The 25,859-nt window shown below is 40.6% G+C and overlaps 1 protein-coding gene across 3 annotated transcripts; it reads left to right on the forward strand.

The window, feature by feature from the left end:
* Positions 1-1,509: 1,509 nt before the first annotated feature.
* On the forward strand, positions 1,510-25,773 carry CDK7 (cyclin dependent kinase 7). Of its 3 annotated transcripts, XM_050330107.1 has the most exons (13): positions 1,602-1,657; positions 1,832-1,891; positions 7,804-7,837; positions 8,347-8,410; positions 9,322-9,389; positions 11,263-11,331; positions 14,901-15,011; positions 16,123-16,241; positions 17,275-17,374; positions 19,161-19,247; positions 20,925-21,074; positions 22,698-22,845; positions 25,608-25,773. In XM_050330107.1, the coding sequence occupies exons 1-13, from the start codon at positions 1,602-1,604 to the stop codon at positions 25,631-25,633; spliced, it is 1,092 nt and encodes a 363-aa protein (XP_050186064.1). In that variant the 3' UTR covers positions 25,634-25,773. The 3 variants fall into 3 exon arrangements, with proteins under 3 accessions (XP_050186062.1, XP_050186063.1, XP_050186064.1); XM_050330105.1 differs by lacking the exon at positions 8,347-8,410 and having other exon boundaries at positions 1,510-1,657; positions 23,341-25,743; XM_050330106.1 differs by lacking the exon at positions 8,347-8,410 and having other exon boundaries at positions 1,511-1,657; positions 25,608-25,772.
* Positions 25,774-25,859: the final 86 nt, after the last annotated feature.

Consider the following 25,859-nt stretch of genomic DNA (forward strand, 5'->3'; position numbering starts at 1 on the left):
AACAAGCCCAGTTCCATCAGCCTTTCTTCACAAGGAAGATGCTCCAGTTTCCCTCATCATCTTTGTAACCCTCTGCTGGACCTGCTCCAGAAGTTCCATGTCTCTCTTGTACTGAGGAGCCCAGAACTGGACACAGCACTCCAGGTGAAGCCTCACCAGGGATGAGTAGAGGGGCAGGATGAGCTCCCGCAACCTGCTCTCAATGCTCCCTAATACACCCCAGGGCACCATTGGCCTTCCAGGCCATAAGGCCTCACTGCTGGCTCATGGGCGGCTTGCTGTCCATCAGGAATCCCAGGTCCTTTTCCACAGAGCTGCTTCCTGGCAGGTTAGCCCCATTCTGTGCTGGTGCAGGGGGTTATTCCTTCCCAGGTGCAGGACCTGCCCTTGTCCTTGTTGAATTTCAGACAGTTCTTCTCTGCCTATCTCTCCAACCTGTCAAGGTCCTTCTGAAGGGCTGCAAAGCCCTCTGGGGTATTGGCCACTCCCAACTTTGTGTCATAAGTGAACTTGCTAAGGAGGCATCCGCCCTTTCATCGAAATCATGGATGAACAAGTTAAACAATACTGGCCCCAATATTGAACCTTGGGGGACACCACTAGTGACAGGCCTCCAGTTAGATCCCTAGGGATCTGCTGTCCACCTCACTGTCCACTCTCTGGTCCATGCTTTCTGAGTTTGCCTATGAGGATATTATAAGAGACAGTGTCCAAGTGCTGAAGTTGAGGTAGGCAATACCCACTGCTCTCCCCTCATCCATCTAGGTAGAGAATGCTTCATTGCAGAAAGCAATCAGGTTGATCAAACATGACTTTAGTGGGCCCATGCTGACTACTCCTGATCACCTTCTTGTCCTCCATGTGGATACAGATGGCCTCCAGAGAGATTCTCAATCACTTTTCCAGGGATTGAGGTGAGGCTGACTCACCAGGATATTTCACTGGGAATGATTTTACAGACAGGAAAGAGACACTGATGTACTCCCAGAGATGATGGCTGTTCTTCACAGAGTAACTTACTAAAGAACAGCAAAGGTTAGGCATGTAGGGAAATTAATTTTCAAATGAGAAATTTCTCAGTAAGTATTTACCTCTGATAGCTACTGAATGGTAGTTTTAAGAACTATATTGTAAATAATTGCTCATAATGAAGATGATTTAAGAGTATAATTAAGAATTTCCAGTAAAATCTAATAAATGGCTGAGAGCTCTCCTTCTAGACAATAACAATGGGTTTATTGCGTCACGAAAGTTATCTCTCTATGCACAGAGTATGCTGAGTTTTCGCCGAATACGAGACCTGAGACTGGGGTCAAAACAGAAGCAGCATCTGGGACAGCCTGTTGACTGTTTCAGGAGACATGTACAGTGACAAGGCCACGGTATTCCCGAGGGGACTGCCAGATCCTTACGTGAATGGCGGCACTCCACCCCACCCCACCCGCGGCCGCCCCTGGCGCAGGTGGCAGAGCGGGGGCGGTGCGGGGGCCGGAAGAGGCACGGCCAGGGGCTCAAAGCCCCGCCCCGGATCCCGTGATTCCCGGGATTGTGCCGCCCCGCGGGTGCCGCAGAGCTTGAGCTGCGGATTCCGTCGGTTATGGATGCGCGGGCGCGCGCCAAGCGCTACGAGAAGCTCGATTTCCTGGGGGAGGGGCAGGTGAGCAGCCCGTGTGGCCCCCGGGCTGCGGCGGGAGCGGCTACGGGCGAGTGGGGCACGGGAGAGCCGGGCCCTGCCCGCCCCGGGCCTGCGGAGTGCGGGGGCCCTCCCCTCGCACGGCCCGACAGCCCTGCTCACGGCAGCATCTCTCTCCCTCTCCTTCCCTTTCACTAGTTCGCCACTGTCTATAAGGCCAGGGACAAGACCAATAACCGAATCGTGGCGATTAAGAAGGTGAGTGTCAGAGTGTGTTCTCATTGTGTCACCAGGTGTCTGGTTCCTCTTGACCTGCCTAACGACTTTTTTTTTTTTTTTTTTTTTTTTTTAAACCGCTTTAATGGGCAGTGGGATAATATGCATTTTTGTTTCTAGAGTATTTGGTTTAAATTATCTAGTTCACGTGTCTGTAATGCCCACCCCACCCTAGAAGAGAGACTAGCTTTGCTATGTTTTTGAAAGGTTGTATGATCTGTTACTTGAATTTCTGGTTATTTGTTTGGTATATTCCAAAAAAAGCCCAAACACCGAGCAACATACACATTTCCAAACTGTAGACTTTACTAGAACTCAGTAGTGGCTTCTCTTAATTTAATTTTATTTTAAATCTTTCCTCATGCTATGCCTAATTTCCTTCAGTCCATAATGATACTTATGTTTAAGTTCCTTAGAACTTACAGAATCATATAATATGCTGAGTTTGAAGGGATCTACAAGGATCATCCAGTCTGGCTCCTGGCTCTGGAGAGGACCATCCCCAGGAGTCACATCATGTGCCTGAGAGCATTGTCCAAATGCTTCTTGTATTCTGTCAGGCTTGGTGCTGTGAGCACTTTCCTGGGGAGCCTGTTCCAGTGCCCAACTACCCTCTGGGTGAAAAACCTTTTTCCTGATATATAACCTAAACCTCCCATGACTCCATTTCATGCTGTTTCTTTGGGTTTTGTCACTGGTCAAGAGAGTGAAGAGATCAGTATTTGCCCCTCCACTGCCCCTCACAAGGACGTTGAAGACCCCAGTGAGATTTCCCCTCAGTCTCATCTCCAGGCTGAACAGACCAAGTGACCTCAGCTGCTCCTCACACAGCTTCCCCTCAAGGCCCTTCACCATCTTCATTGCCCTCCTTTTGATGCTCTCTAACAGCTTAATATCCTTCTTATATTGTGGCACCCAAAACTTCCACAATATTCAGCATGAGGCCACACCAGTGCAGAGCAGAGCAGGGCAGTCCTCTCCTTTGACCAGCTGGTGATGCTTTGCTTAATGCCCCTGCCCCCAGACATGGTTCGCCCTCCTGCCAGGGCACTGCTGACTCATACTCCACTTGCCATCAGCCAGGACCCCCAGGTTCATTTCCGCGGCACTGCTTTCCACCATCTCATTCCCCAGTCTGTGCGTACATCTGGGGTTGCCCGTCCTAGGTGCAGAATCCGGCACTTGCCCTTGTTCAGCTTCATACAGTTAGTGATTGCCCATCTCTGATTTTTTGAGGTCTCTCTGCAGGGTATGCCTGCCTTCAAGGGAGTCAACAGCTTCTCCCAATTTAGTGTCCCTGGCAAACTTACTTAGTATTCCTTATGTTCTTTGTCCAAGTAGTAATGAGATGTTGAAGAGAAATGGACAGAGGATGGAGCCCTCTAGAGCCCCACTAGTGAATGGATGTTATGCCGTTTACTATTGCCCTCTGAGTCCAACCTGTGAGCCAGATGTTCACCCATCATTTAACATGGTTATCCAGCTGTATATATATTTGGACACTTAATCCAAAATACTACGGGAGACAATATCAAAAGCTTTGCTGAAATCCAAAAACATTACATCAAATGGCTTTCCTTGATCAACTAGCTGGGTTACCTTGTCATAGAAGGGAATCAGATTTGACAAGCAGGACTTGCCTCTCATGAAGCCATGCTGGCTGTGACCAGTGACTACATTGTTTTTTCAGGTGTTTTTCAATACTTCCCAGAATAATCTTCTCCATAACTTTACCAGGCACTAAAGTGAGACTGACGGGCCTGGGATCCTTCTTGCCCTTCTTGAAAATCGGGACACTGTTTTCAAGCTTCCAATCAGCTGGGACCTCTCTGAATTCCCAAGACTGCTCAAAAATAATTGGGGGAGGTTGTACAGTGACCAGGTCTTTGAGGATTCTGGGATGAGTCCCATCAGGCTGCATAGATTGTAGGCCTCCAGCTGGAACAGCAGATCCCATGCAAGTTCAGGGACAACTTGGAGCTGATCATTCTCATGGTCATGGGGCTCCAGCTCAGGGCACTGAGACCCCCTTGGTCCATCATCCGTCTTGAAGACAGAGGCAAAGAAAGCATTAAACACCTCTGCCTTGTCTCTGTCCCTGTTTGTGAGGTGACCATCCTCATCCTTTAACGAGCTGGTGATATTTCTATACTGCCAATTACCGCTAATGTATTGGAAAGAACTCTTTTTGTTGTTCCCCACGTTTCTGGCCAGCTTCAATTCCAGTAGAGCTTTGGCAGCACCATTTTTCTCCCTACAGTGGCAAGCAGCATCTCTGAATTCTTCCCATGTCACTTGACTTTGCTTTCACTGGGCATACACCTTACTTTTTTGTCTTATTTCCAAGAAGAGGTTCCTGCTCAGCCAAGCCAACCTTCTGCCTCATCTGCCTGTCTTTTAGGAACCTGACTTTTAGGACTTTCTGGTATTTGGGAATTGCCTGCTTCTGTGCCCTTAGGAGGTGAAGTTTAAAAAGTGACCAGCACTGATGGACCTGGGTGTTGTGGTTTTGCCCACCAGACCATCCCTGGGGCTGAGGATGGTTTTGTCCAGGTGATTTCCGGACAAAAAACCAATCAAAAAGTTCAGTGACGCCTTTGCTAATTACATCTTTAAGAAAACGGAAGAGAAGGTTGTGTCGCAGTTGAAATTAGGAACAGCAGCCATGTAGAAGAGAGGAGGGCCGAGGCCCCCTCCTCCCCCGGCCCTGGGCCGGGGCAGGGGGGGCAGGTGCGGCACTAAAGTCTCCCTTCTCTCTTGTGAGAGAGTGAAGAAAAAAAGGTTTAAAAGACGAACTGCTTAGATGAGAAACCGCTGCAGAAGAATTCCAGCCATGAGATAACAGGACTTCCAAGGTCAAAGCTGGCAGTTGCAGGGGAGAGAAGAAAAGTTCGAAGGGGGGAGAGCTGCTGTTTTCTCCCTTTCGCTCTCCCTCCCTTCAGCAGGGTAAAGACTAAAAAATAAAACCCTGCCACCTGTAGAAGTTTGTTGGGGTGCAAAGACCCCCCGTGCAGCTCACAGAGGAGCTTGTGGATGCACCAGAGATTTGTGACTTTAACAGAAAGAGAAAAGCCTTATGCTGGAGCAGTCCTGTTAAAGACTTTGTGACCCTCGAAGGGGATGATGCTTATGCTGGAGCGAGACGGCTCAGATAAGCTTGGGATCTCAGTGAGAGATCCATGCTGCTGGTGCTGAAGGCTTTGTGACCCTGAGAGAACCTACACTGGAGCAGAAAACGGCTCAGGTGGGATATTGGGATCCGAGTAAGGGATCCAGACTAGACCCATGCCGAGAAGTCAATCAAGGACTGTTCTCCCATGGGGAGGGACCTCCATAGGGAAACAGGGGTGAACTCTTAAACCATTATCCCCTGTAACCCTGTGGAAGAAGATCCATAGTAAGCAAGTGTCCCCTTGCAAGCCTATGGAAGGAGAACCTTCAGGACCTGGGTAACCCCCAGCCTTCAGTTTTAGCCCAGGAGGGGGGGTAGACCCAGCCTTGGAGGCCAACACAGAGAGAGAGAGATAAAGAAGTTCCAGCTGCGATGAAAGTGCTGCAGAGTTACTGGAGAGAGAGAGAGAGAGAGAGAGAGAGAGCTGGAATTCCGAGAACAGAAAAGGACTGCTTCTCCTCCTTGGACTGATATAAAGGGAGGTGGGGGGGAAGTATCTTCTGTAAATACATAATACCTTTTACTTAAGTAGAATTGTTGTAAATATAATTCTTTAGTTTTAGTTTGTTAATAATAAATACTCATACTTTTTTTTAATTCAGTCTCTTTTTGTCTGCATAAACCTTCTCTCAACTGATAATAATTGTATGGGGAGTATAAAAGTAAATTGAGCCAGGGCAAAACCACGACACTGGGCACTCCCAAAAACGTTTTCTCAGAGGACCTTACTTCCTAATTCTCTGAGCAGTCTGAAGTCTCCTCTCCTCATGTCCAGAGCTGAGGTTTTGCTGGCACTTTTCCTCCTGTCAACTTCGTGGTTGAATCGGCCACGAATCTCCAGTTTGCTCACAAGATCTACTTTGTGAACAAACAGCAGACCAAGGAGGGCATCTCTCTGAGTCAGCTCCCTTAGGACCCGTTCCATGAAGTTGTCATCCAGGTTTTTTTAGGAATCTTCTGGCGCAGGTTGTACTAGGTGTCTGATGCTCTCAGTTAATTTCTGGCAAGTTGAAGTCCCCCATAAGGACCAGGGCAGTTGGACTTGGAATTGAACTTAGTTCCTCCAAGAATAATTCATCGGTGTCATCATCCTGGTTGGGAAGTCTGTAGCAGATTCTCACAATGACATCCCCATTATTCTTGATTCTTACCCACAGGCTCTCAACTGTGCCACTGCCCACTGTGAGCTCCATACATTCTAAAACTTCTATTACATACAGTGACACCTCTCCACCTCTTCTGCCCTGCCTATCCCTCCTGAAGAGACTGTAACCATCTAGCAGGGCACTCCAGTTACAGTTTTTGTCCCACTGGGTTTCACTTAGACCAATGATATCAAATCTATGGTGCTGTAGCCAATACCTCATGAACCAGATTGAGTGCTCATTTCCTCAAGTTTTGGCACACCATTCCATGGCTTATCACTGGCCTGTGAGGCTGGTCTTATCCTTTTACCCCCTGCAAGCTAGTTTAAAGTTCTATTAGTGAGCCCCACTAGCTCCTGTGTTAGAGCTCTTTGTCCCCGCTGAGATAGGTGCATCCCATCAGGTGTCAGTAGATGAGGTGTTGAGTAGATCATCCCCTGTTCAAAGAACAAAAAATTTTTTTATTATTACACCAGCCTTAGACTCATGCATTGACTTGATGAATCTGCTTATTCCTATCAATATTATTCCTTGTTACCAGAAGGATCAAGAAAAACACTACCTCTGCTTTTGATCGTGCAACCAATCGTTCCAGGGCCATGAAGTCTCTTTTGATTGCCCTAGGACTTCTCTTTTTTATTTCATTGCTGGCAGTTTGAACAGCCAGTAAAGTCAGAAACCCTTACTAGACTTGAAAGTTTTCCAGTAATGTTTCTTACCCATATGGTAGTTTTTTGCTAAAATATGAAAGTGATCTTGAATATGCAACATACTTGTTTCGATACCAATGATGAAAATATTTATGTTGTTATGAAGTGTTTCACTTGTTACTATCTGAAGTGATTGCAGGAAGTTTTTGTATTAAAAATGAGTCTTCAGCTATGCTTTGCAAAGGACAGAAATGCACATTACAGCACTTTTTTTTTTTAGTTAAAGACCCTACTTTAGGCGACAAGTTGAATTGTATCAATAGTAAGTAATTTTGTTTAATGCACTAATCCCTTTTAGCATTGTAATACTTCTGTTGTATGGTTGCTACTGGTAGCAGCTGTTGTGAAAAGCATTCTTGGTTTTATCAGAATTTTTTCTTAACTTTTGTCATCTGGAAATATCCATGGTGGGATTCTGGACTTGAAATTTCAGGGCAGTAGATGATTGAGGCAGAAGGACTACCCAGTTTACAGCCCAAGCTTACAGCCTATGCTAATTCTACTAGAATCATTCTAAGATAATTGTCAATTACTTGGCTCTCATTTCTCCCTGAGAAGAAACTAATTAATGTTATAATAAAGCTTTGTGGCTACAAAGCAGTTTATTCTGTCACTTTGCATTATGTCTGATTTCAGTGCCATCATGTCTATTTTTAAGCTTTTGTAGAAACTAATGCTGTAAGAACAGTTCTTTTTTTAAGAAAAAAAAAAACCACAGAAAACAAAACAACTAAAAGCAACCTAGCTGGTAAATTGCTTCATTATACCGAAACTCATTCTGTTTTACAAGAGTAATACCAAAGAATGTGTTCCCCACTGTTGGGGCAGATGTCTTAATCTTATATAATATGAAACATTTATTTTCAGATTAAACTGGGACATAGATCGGAAGCTAAAGATGGTGAGTTTTAAAACAAATTCTTACTGTAGAAGCTTTGCTTTGTTTGCTTTGTTTTTGTAAAATACTACATTTCACATACCATACCTTAGCTGGGAAAAATGAGCTCAGTGCCCATAAGGCTTAGTAGAGGATTGTTTTGCAAACTGCAGGGACAGACAAAAGATATCTGCATGCATGGTATATATCTAAATATGAGTATATAACTGCTTAGCTTCTCAGTTTTAGTGGAATACAGACATGGATATAGCATAGAAGAATGACAACAGCATCAGCACTTTAGAATACCTCTTTGTATTAATGCATCTCTTTAATTTTTAAGATGGGTGAGAGTATTTGCGTCTGTTTTCAGGTGTTTTCTTTGTTCTATTAAAGCCAAGATCTTACAACTCTTGTCTCTGTGTGGATTTGTTTGATGTTCAGCACTGTAGAGTGTATACTCTGACCAGCCACTTGCCTCTAGGTGTGGATATTACAAATCAAAACTCGCTAATCTTGATCTTCTCTTACAGCTTGTGTGGTGTAGTAGAATTTTGTTTGTGTGCAGGATGCTGTCCTTCAGGGATTCTGCATCAAGTTACCAGCTTTTGAGCGAACAATCTTTGCTATCAACTCTCCAGTGCCATCCTCTGGAAAAAAAAATTCTAAACTTTTCACAGAGTCTCTCAGTTGAGCTGGCTGCCCAAGAGTCGTGATCCACCTGGCCTTCAGTGGGCTAATGGCCCTTAGGGATAGTTATTGCTTTGGTCTGTACAGTGTCTAGCTATAGTTAAAAGATGTTATCGAAAATAATGATTATGTCTACTTTCCCTGTGTTATAACATGGCGTGCTTCTTTTATTTTTTATTTTTTCTTTTTTCTTTCTTTCTTTTTTTTTTCTTTTTCATTTAAGTCTTTGCCCACCCAAAAGCAGCCATTGTCAACTTGATTCCAAAATAGGTGATTAAAATAGGCAAAGCAGGAGTGTAAAGTAATCCATGTAGCTTTGCCCAAAACTTTGCCAGAGTCTTAGCATTGGATTTTATCCTAGGTTTTAGGAGAACACTGTTTTCAGCTCATGTGCAACTAAATCTTCCTGTAAAACATACCACTGTTTGCCAGTCAGTTTTCATACAAGCCACACATATCAGCATTTTTCAAGGAGGAATTTGTACTTTCCAGTACCATGTAAAAGGTGATATTTTCCCTAGGCTTTTGCTAAGACTTTCCCTTTTTGCCAAAAGGGAGACTTGTTGCTTCATAATCTAAACTGGATTACTGTGGTGTAAAATGTATGTGCTGTGGAAGAAAATGTATGCCCACTTTTATTCCGCAGCAATTTACTTACTTATGGCAATGCACTTGTTATTTAGAAATCGTTGAGTGGTGAGAATGTAATTTGTAGCAGTAAATTGTCAGTGAGTAACAGAACGAGAGCTTTATTTGGAACTTAATCCAAAGTTTTTAATTTTGTTCTTTCATCTTCTTTTTTCTTGCCATCAATGTAGGAATCAACAGGACAGCCCTCAGGGAAATAAAGCTATTGCAAGAGCTAAGCCATCCAAATATTATTGGTGTAAGTAAAATGAATGCTTCTTCTAGAATCAGTCCTTAAATATTTTTGGTACAGGTTCAGACTGAAATTCAGAAGTAGTTGTGTCATGGAGCTGTTACCTAATATTATTTAAGGTTTTTTTCCCAGCCCAAGGTAGGCAGTATAACAATTATAGTGGCAAAATGTCAACTTCAATAACAAAGGCAAAGTAGTTTTTTTTAATCCTTTCACTTTTTCAGCCCGGGACTATGTGGATATTAATGGTGGGAAGAACTGTGGAAATTTAGATTACCTGATTTTGCATCTCTCTGACAGAATTGTGAATGAATGCAGTGCTGAATTTACCTGAATGTGTGCTTCATATGGAACTGGAGACAGTCAAAAAGCAGGCTTTCGTAAGCAATGGTAAAGGGAAGGTCATGTGGCTTATTAGGCTGTAGCACACAGATAGGGTGTTTAAAATCTCTGTTGGAAGGAGTAAAATCAGTATCGTTTCAGTTGCATTTTGATAGATTAACAGCTACAGGTATTCTGCTGGAGCTAGAGATACTTTAAGTTAGCTCATAGTGATAATTACAAGTCTTCCATAAATATTAGACTACATACAAATTTTCCAGATACTTTTGACTTTCAGAGCAGAAGTATCATTTTCTTCTGGATTGTGAATTTATTTTCAAAGTGGTTGCTTTAGCTATCAAAATTAGAGAATATGCAGGGAAGGACAACTAAAATGGCAAAGGGATGGAGCATCTCCTTTATGAAAAAGTCAGGGATTCCTCGCTCTGGAGAGGAAAAGGCTAGGAATGGGGAGGTCTGCAAAACCGAGGTGGTAGGTAGAGTACATGCAGTGCTGGTATTTCCAAACCTTGTAGCACCAGAATTAAGAGGTGTGTTTAAAACATATTTGCAGCGGGAGTGGAAATTGTATTGCTTCATTCAGTGTGTAATGAATTTCTAAAATGTTTTGACCTGGGCATTGTAGAACCAAATAGCATCAGCAGTTCAAAAAGGAGTTAAGCAAGTTTATGATCAGCAGTTCTGTAAGCAGGTGATAAAGGCAATAGACAATGTTGTACCTTGCTTAGTAGTCCTGACAGACCTTCTGAGGATGTTGGGAGCGCAAGGGGCACAGTCGCTGTTGTTATGGACTGTTTAAACGACTGTCTTGCAATTGGGCACTTCACATGGCCATCACACTGAGACTAAGGAATGAGCTGCATCATGGAGCTCATACCTTCCACAGCTTGAAGGTTGAATACCAGGCTAGCTAAACTCTTGTTTTTACTCGGCATCACGCTTGTGCTATCTCAAATTAAAAACTTGTTCTGTTGTTACACAACTTAATCCTAAGAAAGGGCTGTTTGGATATTCTCCAAAGAGTTTTATTTTTCCTGGAAAGCTTGCTACAAAGATGAATACACACCTAAGAATATCTGAAAGGAAGTTAATAAGCCTAACACTTAGAATTTCTAAATGCTGCATACTTACATGAAGTAGATATCCAGAGCTGAATCCATGGGCAAACTTAGTCTTGTACTCAATAAAGAGCAGAAGTTTTGTAGTACAGTGAAGTTTGGTGAGAGGACAAGGTGTGCATTACGCTATCTGTTGTAGTATAAGATAAAGTTAATTCTTTCTCTTTTTTCCTACCTCCAGGGAGGAGGGGCAATTGTGGTGTAAAATGTTATTACCATACTTAATAAGAATTTTTTTTCTGAGTTTTTGAAGACTGAGTTAAGAAGCTAAACTGAGTAAGAATTTCTGTGTTGCAAATCAAAAAACATTAACCAGTTCTCAAAAAGCTGAAAATCCACCTGCAGTCTACAGTGGTATTGAATTTCAGAAAACTGGAAGCATGAGAGCATGCTTAATCATAGGGTATTTTGTTTTGCAGCTCATAGACGCATTTGGACACAAGTCCAATATTAGCTTGGTGTTTGATTTTATGGAAACAGATCTAGAGGTAAGATTTTTTTTAAGACTTCTTTTTTCAGTATCTTAAGATGGTTTGTAAAGAATGCTATTTTATCAGGCTTATATTTGCCCATATTAGAAAGGTGACTTTGATTATGTCAGTTGATGAAGATTGTGTCTTAGTAGTAGTTTGAGTAATTTCAATTTTTGTGAGTTCTTGTTTGATTAGTTCCTTTACTTTTAAATACCTGTCATCATGATCTTCAAGAAACACATTGTGTTTACTATGTTAGTTTTCTGTAACTCCAGTCAGAGCACAGAACCTCAGTCATAGATCAGCTTCTTAGTGTGCAATTGCTAAACATAATATCAAAGATGATCGGGTAAGTGTGCTACTGAAATATACCAAGTGATGAGCTGCTATTAAAATTGCGTGTATCTGAAACATGTTTTTCAAATATAGCAATGCTAGGTAATTGCAAATCAATATCTTAAAAATGTTTCATGCTCCAAAACCAAAAGTCCCTTTGTCTTTGCCTAAGTCTTTGTGTGAGACGTTTTGATGTGAGAATCTTCATTTTTGGAAGACTGTACTAGACAACAATGCATGACTGTATATGCACACAAGATATCTACTCTGAACTGAAATCAATGTAGTTGTTAAGCTAGCTCATTATATATATGCTGCTAAGAACTGGGGGTAGCGTTTGAATTATTAAAAGGAAATACTGACAGGCTTGCTGAAACCTAGATGAATGCAGGAATGGAAAGATTAGGTCAGGTTTGTGCTAATAGATGTTAGTAAAAAGTAGACTTTTAGAGGATTCATGCTGTTTACGTTCATGCAACATTTAGAGCTGAAGATCAGTACGCAAAGAAGAATGAAATACTCTTGTACCACGTGATGCTCTGGTACGCAAAGCGTTTAAACTGTATTATGGTATCACTCAGCCTGCCATTGGGACTGCAGCCTGTTGTGATTAAGCATTGTAGCATACATGAAATTTGTGCAGTCTTAGGTCTCTTTTAAGTCTCAAACAGCTTAAAGCTTACGAAAGGCTATTACTGAACAGGACAATAGCATTAACAAGCAGATTTTGAGGAGTAGTGGAGAAAATGCTTTCAAACAGGGTGTTTGCATGGATTTTTAATATTAAAAATCAAAGAATGTAGGAAAACTTATGTACTTTTCAAAATTTAGTAAAGTGGCCATACCTCCTGGTCTTTTTGGAAATAGAAAAGGAAACTGTTGTAAATACAAAGATGAGTTGCTTAGGTTGTATGGATAAAGAAGAAATAACTGGGAACATAAATTTAAGTTCAGTGACACATTTCTCATTTTTATGTGTCTCAATTTGAGATAATTTGGAGGGGCGGAGACCTCAGACAGAAGTCTTAACCCTTGGATTCAATACCCCTGGTTTCTCCAGTACAGAGAGACCAAATACACCTGGATGTAAATGAAGAAGTACCTCTTTACCAAGAAGAAATGCTAATGACAATACTGTTAAAACTGGTTTAAACAAACTGATGAGGAGAGACTTCCCAAGCTCCGCCCAATGAAGATGGCAGCTGGCCTCCTCAACCTGGAAAAAACAGATGTGGCCACAGGACAGAGACCAGTGCCACCTCCACACCCAGAAAACATGGCAGGAATGGTTGCAGAGTCAGTGCTGGCAGGAAATGGCAGATAGCTGGGATTTGATACCAGCAGATGCTTGCATGGAGCGAGGCTGCAGTGCCAGTACAGGCAGTTGGAGCAGGGCTGCGGATCCCCCAGGAGACTGGAAGGACTTGCAAAACACCTCTTGGATCCGCTCATGAGACTTGGTTGTTGCAATTTCAATGTTTATTGGTCAAAGTGGTGGTTGTAGTCCTGATCTGTCAAGGTGCTGGTGAAAGCCTAGGGTGCTTAGGGAAACCCGGAAACACAGAAACTAGTGGGGCTTCTTGACAGAGCTCTAAATGAGAGTGGAAGGGGTAAAGGGACAAGACCAGCCTCACAGGCCAGTGATAAGCCATGGAATGGTGTGCCAAAACTTGAGGAAACGAGCACTCAATCTGGTTCATGAGGAATTGGCTACAGCACCATAGATTTGATATCATTGGTCTAAGTGAAACCCAGTGGGACAAAAACTGTAACTGGAGTGCCCTGCTAGATGGTTACAGTCTCTTCAGGAGGGATAGGCAGGGCAGAAGAGGTGGAGAGGTGTCACTGTATGTAATAGAAGTTTTAGAATGTATGGAGCTCACAGTGGGCAGTGGCACAGTTGAGAGCCTCTGGGTAAGAATCAAGAATAATGGGGATGTCATTGTGAGAATCTGCTACAGACTTCCCAACCAGGATGATGACACCGATGAATTATTCTTGGAGGAACTAAGTACAATTCCAAGTCCAACTGCCCTGGTCCTTATGGGGGACTTCAACTTGCCAGAAATTAACTGAGAGCATCAGACACCTAGTACAACCTGCGCCAGAAGATTCCTAAAAAAACCTGGATGACAACTTCATGGAACGGGTCCTAAGGGAGCTGACTCAGAGAGATGCCCTCCTTGGTCTGCTGTTTGTTCACAAAGTAGATCTTGTGAGCAAACTGGAGATTCGTGGCCGATTCAACCACGAAGTTGACAGGAGGAAAAGTGCCAGCAAAACCTCAGCTCTGGACATGAGGAGAGGAGACTTCAGACTGCTCAGAGAATTAGGAAGTAAGGTCCTCTGAGAAAACGTTTTTGGGAGTGCCCAGGTCCATCAGTGCTGGTCACTTTTTAAACTTCACCTCCTAAGGGCACAGGAGCAGGCAATTCCCAAATACCAGAAAGTCCTAAAAGTCAGGTTCCTAAAAGACAGGCAGATGAGGCAGAAGGTTGGCTTGGCTGAGCAGGAACCTCTTCTTGGAAATAAGACAAAAAAGTAAGGTGTATGCCCAGTGAAAGCAAAGTCAAGTGACATGGGAAGAATTCAGAGATGCTGCTTGCCACTGTAGGGAGAAAAATGGTGCTGCCAAAGCTCTACTGGAATTGAAGCTGGCCAGAAACGTGGGGAACAACAAAGAGAGTTCTTTCCAATACATTAGCGGTAATTGGCAGTATAGAAATATCACCAGCTCGTTAAAGGATGAGGATGGTCACCTCACAAACAGGGACAGAGACAAGGCAGAGGTGTTTAATGCTTTCTTTGCCTCTGTCTTCAAGACGGATGATGGACCAAGGGGGTCTCAGTGCCCTGAGCTGGAGCCCCATGACCATGAGAATGATCAGCTCCAAGTTGTCCCTGAACTTGCATGGGATCTGCTGTTCCAGCTGGAGGCCTACAATCTATGCAGCCTGATGGGACTCATCCCAGAATCCTCAAGGTGCTGGCTGATGTCATCACAAAACCTCTTGGTGATTTTGAGCAGTTCTTGGGAATCCGGAGAAGTCCCTGCTAACCTGGGAAAATTCATGTAGGCTATCTGGGCTCTGGATTTCAATTTCTGATCTGGAAAAAGGCTGAGAATGGTAGAGAATATGTGACTTCTGTTTGAAATTTTTCTTTAAGCCTGAAAAATTTTGCGCTCAAAGAATAGTAATAAGTTTATCTTGTTTGTTGGGCTTTTCTGTCACTTTAAAACTTTACAGGTTATTATAAAGGATACAAGTATTGTGTTGACGCAGTCTCACATCAAGGCATATATGCTGATGACACTTCAAGGATTAGAATATCTGCATCAACACTGGATTTTACATAGGGTAAGCATGTACTAAACTGGCAGCCTTTATGCTGTAACAAAACACACATGGGATAAAATTTGAGTCTAAAGTCTGATGAAAGTAGTTTTGGAGTTCAGACACTCTCACTCGATAAGGTTTCATATTACCTGTTTTGGAGAGACAATAGAAATACCAGAAATGGTCAGAATTACTGATGCATTTTTTCTCTCAGATACTTATGCAGAAGGTTCTCCAGTTAAATGTGACTTTAATTGTCACTGTGAACTAGGTCTGGCTGGGATGGATTGAACTTTTTTCACAGCAGGTGAACTGTTGAGGCATTCTGTTTTTTCCACCGTGCCCTGGCCCTGATGCGTAGGCTGGGGATGGGCAAGAATTGAGGAGGGGACACAACTGGGGCAGCTAACCCATGTTGTCCCTAGGGATATTGCATACCATATAATGCCATGATCATTAGTAAAAACCTGCGTTAGAGAAGAATGGGGGATTTTGCCCTCCAAGGTGCCTCTGTCTTGGAGAATGGTTTGTGTATCTGTCTGCTTGTGGGAGGTGGTGAATGATTTCCATTGCATTGCTTGCTTTTGTTTTTTCCTCTTTCCTTCACCTGTTAAACTGCCTTTACAGTGCTCCTGGAGTTTTCTTGCTTTTGGTCTTCTCTCGCTTGTACATCTGGCATGAGAATGAAATGAGCAAGTAGCTATGTGGATGCTTCTCTACCGGCCAGGGGTCAGCCCAAAAAATCACTGCTACTGAATTAAACTGTATTACTTCCATAATTTCTGCAGTTATATGAAACATTTGCAAGGTCTTTTTATTATTCAGTTGGCATCTATGCAGTTAACAGAACTGTTGTTCCTGCAGCAAAGCTAAAACCTATCAGGTGGCGTTTTTATACTCTGCAGCTTAATGTGTTAATATTCAAATGGGTGTGTCTCACTGTGATTTTCCTCTATGACTAAATACTCAATTTGTGGTGTTTTATGATTTTTTTTCTCACAATGTAGACTTCAGATAGAATCAAAAGCTTTAATTTTAGAATACTCTTATGATACATTTGCCAGTAGATTCATTTATAGGTATGCTTTTATCAGTATTGACAAAATTCATTATTTGCTTTCTGTACTGACAGGATCTTAAACCAAATAACTTGCTGTTAGGTGAAAATGGGGTTTTAAAATTGGCTGACTTTGGCTTGGCAAAATCTTTTGGAAGCCCAAATCGAGTTTATACACATCAAGTAGTAACAAGGTAAGACATTCTGTTTCTTACAAAGAGATTATTTAATTGTTTTGTAGGTGTTTCTTGACATCTCTCTCATATCATATTAACATATTCAAAGAGTAGCATCTAATTCATGTTATGTGGCAAGAGCCTCATAAAGAACATGCAGGAAAACACTGTTTAACAAAATCTCCGTAAGAACTGCTACAGTATGCATCCTGGGGTTGTTTTTTGGTATGATACTCTTTTGAAATACATGGAAATAATAGGTATCTTCCTCTAAGCCTGGTTTTGGGACCAAGACAGCTGCTACTTTCTGTTAATCACAAGACCTAGCTAGTCACATTACCTATTATGAGACAAACACTTGAACCAATTAAAATATTTCTTAATGGTCTTTATGGCATGCTTATTTCAAGTATGTTTTAAAAAGCAGGGCTGCAAAACATGCAGTGTGTTTCCTCCTGACTGCTGTAATGCTAAAACTATTCATGCAAAGTTGGTTTGTTTTAACATCTTTGTTCAAAAGGCAGGAATTCTACAGTAGTTTCAAGAGCAGTGTGTATCAGGTTCATTGCATTACACTTAACTGTTCCGAGGCAGTGTTAAGTAGCTGTTTTAAACAATAAAACTCATTTTGCATAAAGCTAGCCTCAATACTTAGGTTTGTTGATATGGAGATTTTTGGAAGCTGGAAGGAGTTCTGTCTTGCTGTCATTCCTTCAACATAAAATTTTAAGAAAATTTTGTTTTATAACTTTTTAACACCTGCAAGTTAAAAACTTTTTTCCTTGGCGTGTCTGCAGTTCCATTGCTTATAATCAGCCCAATTGAAACTGCAGTTAATTTGTGTTTGTGTGTGACTCTATGGTGAGGAATGCACAAATGTTTTTAGTCTTTCTTAAACAAAACACTTCGTAGGGTAGACTACAGGTCTTCGGTGTCTGAAAAGTAGATAGGCAGAAGCAGTATCCTCGTTTTAGTATTTGCATTGCTACAATGATACAGCATTTGCAATGAGCAAAGTCAGGTGATTTTCCCAAAATTTTTTTCTTTCCAGGTGGTACCGAGCCCCCGAACTATTGTTTGGGGCTAGAATGTACGGTGTTGGTGTTGATATGTGGGCTGTTGGTTGTATTTTAGCTGAATTGCTCCTCAGGGTAAGTCCTCAAATGTAAGCATTTTGTATTTGCTCTTTAGTGCACTACAGCTTTTTATGTGGGCTGCTTCTCTCCTAACAGTAGCAGGTAAAGACAGGCTAGAAGAAAGTTTCCAAAACCTTGTTAACTGTAATGAAGGTGAAGTTTTGCAATAGACTGAGTTTCATAAGCATCCACAAGCATTGGAAATCTTTCAAAATGGTTGGGTAAAAAAGTTGCAAAAAACTGTCAGAAGTATTGCCTTGGGAGATCCCAAGTAGGTAACTCTTCCAGTACTCTTAGTGTTACAATTTCACACAGCCTTCTATGAGTTTCACTCCCTAGCCTTCTAGAAATGTGACATCCTAGATACATGCATACACTGTCCCTTATACATTGTTCCTCACTAACTGTAAATTATAAGCACCAACACCTTAATTGTGGGTTTATGTACCACAAACAGAAGAGCAATGTTTGTTTAAACTGTGGTTAGTGGGCAATACTAGAATGAAGATGATGCTTAACACTATGATAATCCTATGGCACTCTTTTGTATGGTACACAGATGTCATGGTCCTTAACTATGTTTTACTGAACTAGTACGTTTCCTATGCAGCTCTTTGGAGAAGACATGAAAGTGTCGGGGTTGGGGGGAGTGAAGGGCAGGGAGACAGACACAGCTGAAGGCACGAAGTACCTGCAGTATCCTTTATCTTCTATGACTAAGTTGCTTCTGCTTGGTTTCTGCACCATACTTGAAATACTTTTGTGACTATCTCATAACCAGACTGGGGAACTGGTCTGTGTGAAATCACCTTGAAAGAAATCCTTTGCCTTGGTTTGCCACACCAAACAGGTATGCTGTACAATGTGGTTGGCAGTTCAGACATGGAAATATATATTGGCTGTTTAATGAACACTAGTGACGTGTACATAAATATGCACTAGACCTGGTAGTGATTAAATTGAAGCAAAGTCAGAAAACAAATAAATTGTTGAATTTGTTGAATTGTTGAATTGATTCTTTGGTTTCTCACAAAGTAGAAAATGTATTATGGTTCAGTTTTATCACTGTGGTGTTTTTAAATGTATCTGTCCTTTTTAAAGACAATGCAGCTTCTGAGAGCTTTATGAAAGCAGTTTATGTTTGAGGGGCTTTCATGATGTCAAAATTTAGTGTGGGTATTTCTGTGTTGCTTACTTAAACACTGTCTCTAATTCTTTATAAATTTGCCTTGGTCTCAAAGTTTCTTTTACTTGCAATGTGTGCTGGCTGTGCAAGGTACAAGTTGAACTGGGCAGATATCCCCTTTTCAGTCTGCTTAGTTTAAATAACATGTAATACTGATAAGACTGTTTTCTATCCTAGTGGGTCTCTACTCTCCCTCATACTTAAATCTCATTTCCTCAGTCTAACTTCTGTAATGCAGTTACAATTCATTTTAAATGTATTGAATATATATAAAAGCTAACTTCAGGGAACAGATGATGGAAGGGTCACCATGACCAACTGACTTTGACAACTAAGATGCAAAATCTTCCCTGTATTTAGTTATTTTACTAAATTGTAATAATTTTATGTGTAATTTTATGTTTAGGTCCCTGTTGTCAACATTATGAAGCCCAGGTTCAAGAAACTTTCAGAATCTATTTGGACATCAGTAGAATACCTCAATATTCAATGTAGCTCTTTGTGGGGAGATGCTATACAGGGGTGTTTTGCCCTGCAGTTATGAGTGATGACTCAAAGCTCTGCTCTAAAACTGAAGTTCAGAAGTTAATTAAATCAAATGCTATTACCTTCTAGGTTCCTTTTTTGCCTGGAGACTCTGATCTTGACCAGCTGACAAGGATATTTGAAACACTGGGCACTCCAACAGAAGAACAGTGGCCTGTGAGTCCTTGTGAGACTGACATAAGTTTTACTTGATACTCTCTATTTTAAATTAAGTAAAGGGTTATACCAGAATACTTGAGTAGGTTTTCAGAAGGCAGCTGCCTCATCTCACAGAGGAGATTAAATTTGTTGTTTCTCTTGATAAACCTCTGGTCAATAGCAAGATTAACAACACTTTATGGTTTCCTTTCCATGTGTGCACAGTTTCCTATGGTTACTGGTGTGAAATTATTGTTGCTTAATGTTTTTGAATGCTTGGCTAATGAATTGTGCTTTAACCTGTAAGGCTTTCATCACTTTCAGAAGTAGAAACCATGTGTAGGGATCTCAGTTGGCCAAGGTAAGTTATAGTTTGGAATACAGTAAGAAACACCAGATCAACAGCTTTAGAAATGAACAATTTGTCTCAGCAATGGTACTGTAAGAAATACAAATTAGTAGTATAATTATCTCTGAAGTGACAATAAATTCAGTAATACTAGGCAAAACTTACTGTCAGGACACATACTGACCTACCTAACTATGGATATTAGGCAGACTGACAAGAAGTGGGGTATAACTTCTGATGAGCAACTCGCACCAGTAGTTCTGAATTCCCTGATCAGGAATTGGTTTTGAGCTATGGAAGCACTCACTGTACTTGTTAACATCTGCTCCCTCCCATGCTGCCTTTCCTTTGTGTGAAGTGTGCTGGAATGCTATGGTACATGGTCATGAAATGGAGCTGTAGCCATACGGAGAAATACCGTATGAGGCACTGCTAATCCCACACAATTCTGCTGTTGCTGTGGGATTCTGAATGAAACACATAAAGGTTTTTGCAGTGACATTTCTGCCTTCCTTGGAGAGGAAGAGTTAAGATATGGGTGGGGAAAGGAGTGAATAGGAGATTGGCTAGCACAACAGAGATGATGCATCCCAAAGTTAATTTTCAAGCCCATGCATTTCAATAATTGAAAACTCTACCATCAAGATTGTAACTGATTGAGCACATTTTTCACTTTATTGTTAATATTTTATTTTGCTTGGACAAACTTACTGAAGTGTGATGACTAAATAATTAAAATACTACTAAAGTATTACATTTGGATAATTGCTACAAGATCATTTTTATGCTAGAATTTGAATACAATGGGATTGATTTCATACCTACAGAAAAAAAAAGTATGCAGTTCATCTTTTGTTTAACTGCTTGGTGTATATTTTCCTTCTGTCCTCCAACAGGCCATATAAATTGTCAGTTGTGCATTTCAAAAGTAGCTCAAAATACAGTTAATTTTATTAATGTGGAGAAAGACTTGCTCTTTTGTGAATATTTTCCCTTCCACCATGTCATAGCATAACAGGAACCTTTATTTCATTTTTCTGCATCCACTCTAAAGTCCTTTCATACTTCCTTTCTTTGTTAACAGTTTTTCCTTTTGGACTGGTCACTGTTAAAGCAAAGACAGATCATTTGAAAAGGGAAAGTGTAAAACAACTGCAGCAGTTACTGAAAAAGAAAAAGTCTTTATGATCCACTACTCCTACATTTGTTATTTCAGTGACCAAGTATTAGCAAGGTGTTTTGAAAGAAGATTTGCTTCTGCTGAAAGGCAGCCATATGAAGTTTGCTTTCTGTGAAAAGCTGAACCCTGAAGTAAAAAACATATATTCCATTTTTGGTCTTTTTAGGGGATGACGAGTCTTCCAGACTATGTCACTTTTAAATCTTTCCCTGGAATGCCACTTCAACATATCTTCAGTGCGGCTGGTGATGATCTGCTCAATCTTCTTCAAGGCTTATTCACATTTAATCCTTGCACTAGGGTTACGGCTACTCAGGTATAGTACATTTCAGTTATGTCCTAATGTGCACTAACCTACTGTTAATATCAAATAAATGTGTTTTGAAGCCAGTAAGCCAGGTTTGAAATGAAATGTTACGTGAATTTCCAGAAACATAATCCCAGTGTTTTAGAAAGAGAACTCTGAAAGGCATGGATAATGTAACTGATTATCTCTGTTCCCAGTGTAGAGCAGAGGTAGACACCTAAAAAGTGTATGAGTCATGGCCTTCAGACAGTTGTATTTGACATTGGGAATTCAATCACCTAAAGCTTGAAGGTTAAGTCTTAACGTAGCATATCCTATTCCCTGGATTTGAAAGATTTTCAGCCTTACTTCATCCAGTGTCTTCTTCAATGTTATTTAAACTTTCATGATGCTTTTTTAACATAAAATTCTGTGGTGATTTAAACCTCAGTGCTTGTCTAAATACCCTTTTCCATTATACTTTCAATTTCATTACTCCCTGATGGTGAGAAATTAAGGACTTCAAAGGAAAATCTTGCAGAATGATCTAGTTCATAATATTGATTTCTGTAATGAGGAAGATACACCAGCTGGCAGTTTGATAAGTGTATTTCTGTCTCTTTACACTGTTAGGGAGGCATGCAAGAAACAGAGTTGCTCCTTTAAGGCCAGGACTCCCACATTGCTGGTTAGACAAGGCAGATCTGAATCTACGGGATTAGTGTAGATGTTACGTATCTTTTTACTAGAAGACTTTTTCAGAGCACATTCAGACTTTCTTGGCCACTGTCTTTAAGAATATTCAGTATAAGTTTCCAAGTAATTAGTTATGCTATGCTTGGGACACCAGTTCATATGTATGAAGTGATTTTTCAGATCATATTGTAGGACAGTGTATTTTTCCAGTCTAGACTATTTATTGGCAATGCCACAGTTTAAGGCAGGAAACAGTTTGTACTTACAGTATTGGTTTGACTTATAACTGGCATTGAATATCATGTAACTGGCATTAGTAGGAGTAATGATTGCCTAGGAGACACCTTAGCCACTTTTTGTTAACCATACTTTATGGAGGCTGTGAAGTTCCTAAAATTTAAAATAGGGTATGTAATTCCACTACATGAAATCAACCTTGCTCACTTGTGTTTGTCTTCTGCTCCAATAGAAATCTGTGTCTTTCTCATAGTTTATGGGGTAGAAACAGCACAGTTAAAGAAATCTTAAAAGCTAACAAAACAGCTGGTGTCCAAGTCCTGGATCTGATCAAGACTTCAGATATATTCCTTTAATTTTTCTTTATTCCTACTTTACTCTTATCCTCTTGTCTCATCTGTCGATTCAGAACATGAGCTCTTCAGAGCTAGAAACTGCTTATACAAGACCTTTTGCAAAGTAGTTGGAAGTTTTGTTAGGATGTCTGAGCACTAGCTGAAAATAACAGTACACACCTATCCCTTGCTTTACCAAAATCTAAGTACATAGTAATTGAGAACATACACTCGATTTGCCCTAAGGCCACCTTCTAGTATAAAAGTGTCCAAGTAGTTTTTAAGTCCCAATAGCAAGTGCTTTATTTCATTATAACCTCTTTATAAATGGTATTCTGACACTTAATGCTAATTATGTGATTATTCTTCTTCCATTATCATTAAGGCATTGAAACAGAAGTATTTCAGTAACCGACCAGGACCCACTCCAGGAAATCAGCTGCCAAGACCCAACTGTCCTGCAGAAGCTGTAAAGGAACAACAAAATGCACTTTTAAATTTAAAAAGGAAAAGAACAGAAGGAATCGATCAAGGTAACCTCTTAATATTTCACTGATTTTAAAATAGGAGCTACACACTCACATTGCTACATGCTCACATGCTACATGAACACAAACTCTCTGAATGGATTAATTCCCTAGGCACCAACACTAGCTGAAGCCCTTCAGTGATTTGTGGTTTAGGATAAATGCTTTGGGGTAAGAATGACTTACTTCTGCAATCTAACAGAATTAGTTCAAAAAAGACTCTTCTGTGATGCTTAGGGATTTATTTGTTAGAAATATCCAATTCCATTAATTGCTTTAATGGTGTGTGATACTGCCCAGTAAATTATAGGCTATTATGATGAGCCTTTTTTTCCTGAGATATCTTACTTAGATGGAAGTAATTTAACTTCACAGTACTTAAAACAAAACAAAATGAGGAAAGGAGTGTTAGAGTCCAAAACATAGCATGTGATTCTGTGAAATGACAGACTGGAAAATGTAGATCAGATTCTGAGAGATTTCTGCTTTCTTTCTCATAAGGTAAGCAAGTTAATTGTTTAGACCACTCTGGGTAAGGAACATGAGGCACATTTCTGTGACCCTCCTCCAGTCTTCCCCAAACAGCAACATTTCTTCATATCTTCATGGCAAGAAAAGTGCTCAGGACTCAACACCTCTATCTGATGCTGAATTACTCAGACCTTCTACCAGAGAGGCAAATATTGGTTCTTAAACTTGGAGTTGGTTTTCACAGCTGGAATATGCTAGATAGCAACTGTCAGATTACCATCAGCCATTTTGTTATTGCCAGTATAAGACTCAACTTTAGTACAAGAGTGGTATTTTTTTGTAATAGAGATGCTTCCATAGAAGTGTGTTTCCTCTTGAGTTCAGAGAGACAACTACATTATTAGGATTTAACTAACTTTTAGGCACTTTGAATGGTTGTTTCTTTGTCTGTGTCAAATTAGAAGTAAAATGCACCAGGTTCATCACCTTAAGATTTCAACCTCAAAATAAAATTTAATCAGCTGATTACTTGCACACTGTTTTTACTGACCCCAGTACCATCGGTCAACTGATATGTGGGAACTTGTCAAGCTATAGTAGCTAAGGCACTTAATTTAAGCTTTTTAGCTCCTTTTGCAAAGATATTTGAGGGCTTGTGATTAGTGTTTTGGAGTACATGCCCTATAAAAGGCCTGTTAACTAAAGGACAGGAAAAAGAGAAATGCTTCTTTGATTTCTGTGACTTAATTGTTGTATTTGACAATGGGCAGAGTTTCCAGAGCTGTATCAAGCTAGAACAATAACCGCTTTAACATCTTTCAGAAAGTCTTATCTTCAGCAATGAAATCAAGCGTATGCGTTAAATGCTAGGAGTTTTGAGATTAAGTATAAATGAGGCATTTAAGAAGTCAGCATTAATTTTTGAGACATTTGAGTATCAGCATAAAAAGCAGTATCATCCACTAAGTGGGAACGGAAACGTAATGGATTTTCTGATATGGATTTTCCATTATGTTTTGTTATTGCCTTAGCTGGGCTGACAGAATCAAAAGGTCTCAAAGGTAGTGCCAACAAACATTTAAAAAGAGAGCCAATGTTAGAGCTAGCAAATCTGCTGCCCTGGATTTCATTTGCCATCCTTACATAGCATTACCACCTGAATTTAAAATCTGAGTAGATGTTTGGAAGAACATCTTTTTTTAAATAACATTTGAAGGACAGCATGTTTTTACTGCTATTGAGGGTGGAAATGTGCTAAAGTAATTTCAAAGAAAAATAAGGTGCATTCCCTGAAATTCCTAAGACTGGCCTGCCATTGCATCCTGCACAATACACTTCCTTAGCCTTGTCCAGGTAGCACCCTAGAGCTTGGGAGAACAGACTGAGTGATTACTGATGGATACCCTCTTGTAAAATACTGGTATCAGGACCTGACTGTCAGGAGAAAGATTACTGCCATCACCCTATGTGCTGCTTTTCCACAACAAGAAAATCCTGTAGCCTGTGGGGTGTGTTCACCAAACTTAAGTACTTCTCAGAAAACAGCCTCTATTGTGAGGGAAAAACTGTCACCAGATGGATGACTCCCTGTGAAAAGTATTACGCATGCATATTTTCTGTCTGCTGCTGCCACTTATTTCTGTTCAGTGCGGTACTGGAGACACTGATGCTATGATGACATCACTGTCGATCTTCACTCTGGCACTTAATCAAAAGCAGCACTGCTTCCCCAGGAAGCAGTCCTATTGATCTGCATTCCTACAGAGCTGTAGGTACACTAAACTTTTTCCTGAGTTAATGCAGCATAAAGAATCTGCCTAATATCAGAATTCTGCATTGGTTTGGAAATAAAGTAAAGCCATTCTGTTCATATCTAAGGTTAAGAATTTGTCCTGGATCTGTCAGCATGTAAAAAAAATTATTAAGTGTTAGTGTAGTGCTACAGGGTTAAGGCTTAGAACAGCTTGCTTTTTTTTAGGTTTCAAAGTAGGATTAACTGGTTAGCTTTTCATGCCAACAGTTGACTGGTTAGCTTTTTATATTAAAGAAAAACATTTACATGTATCCCAAATATAATTAATACTTAACTGCAGAATTTGTGACTCATTTGGAGCACACACTGATTTAAGTGTGCTTTGATTCTATCACTCTCTGAGGTTCATTAGAAGTCATGTACTGCCACTGTAGTAAGCAGCATTAAGCAGTTCACAGTAGATATATATCAACAATGGTATCAAATCTTGAGGAGAGAGCTGGACCCCTTTCCTTTGCTAACAATGTGATTTTACACTTTTCAGGATTACCAAAAAAACTGATTTTTTGATTGCTGTAGATGGTGTATGAAAACGAGTGAAAATGACCGAAGTCCCAGCCATTGATAAATAGTCATAGGATGGTTATAATATTTTAACATGTAAAATTAGAATTTAATATTTCTTTACTGAAACAAAGGTTTTATTAACTCTTCTTATTACAATAAAATTGGGAAAAAAAAAGAAGATTCCCTTATCTGGTCTCTTGTCTTATTACTTTGATTTGTGCTTTGGGGT

The sequence above is a fragment of the Myiozetetes cayanensis genome, unplaced genomic scaffold, assembly GCF_022539395.1.
Source record: "Myiozetetes cayanensis isolate MyiCay16 unplaced genomic scaffold, myiCay2020 scf4, whole genome shotgun sequence".
NCBI classification, from domain to species: domain Eukaryota; kingdom Metazoa; phylum Chordata; class Aves; order Passeriformes; family Tyrannidae; genus Myiozetetes; species Myiozetetes cayanensis.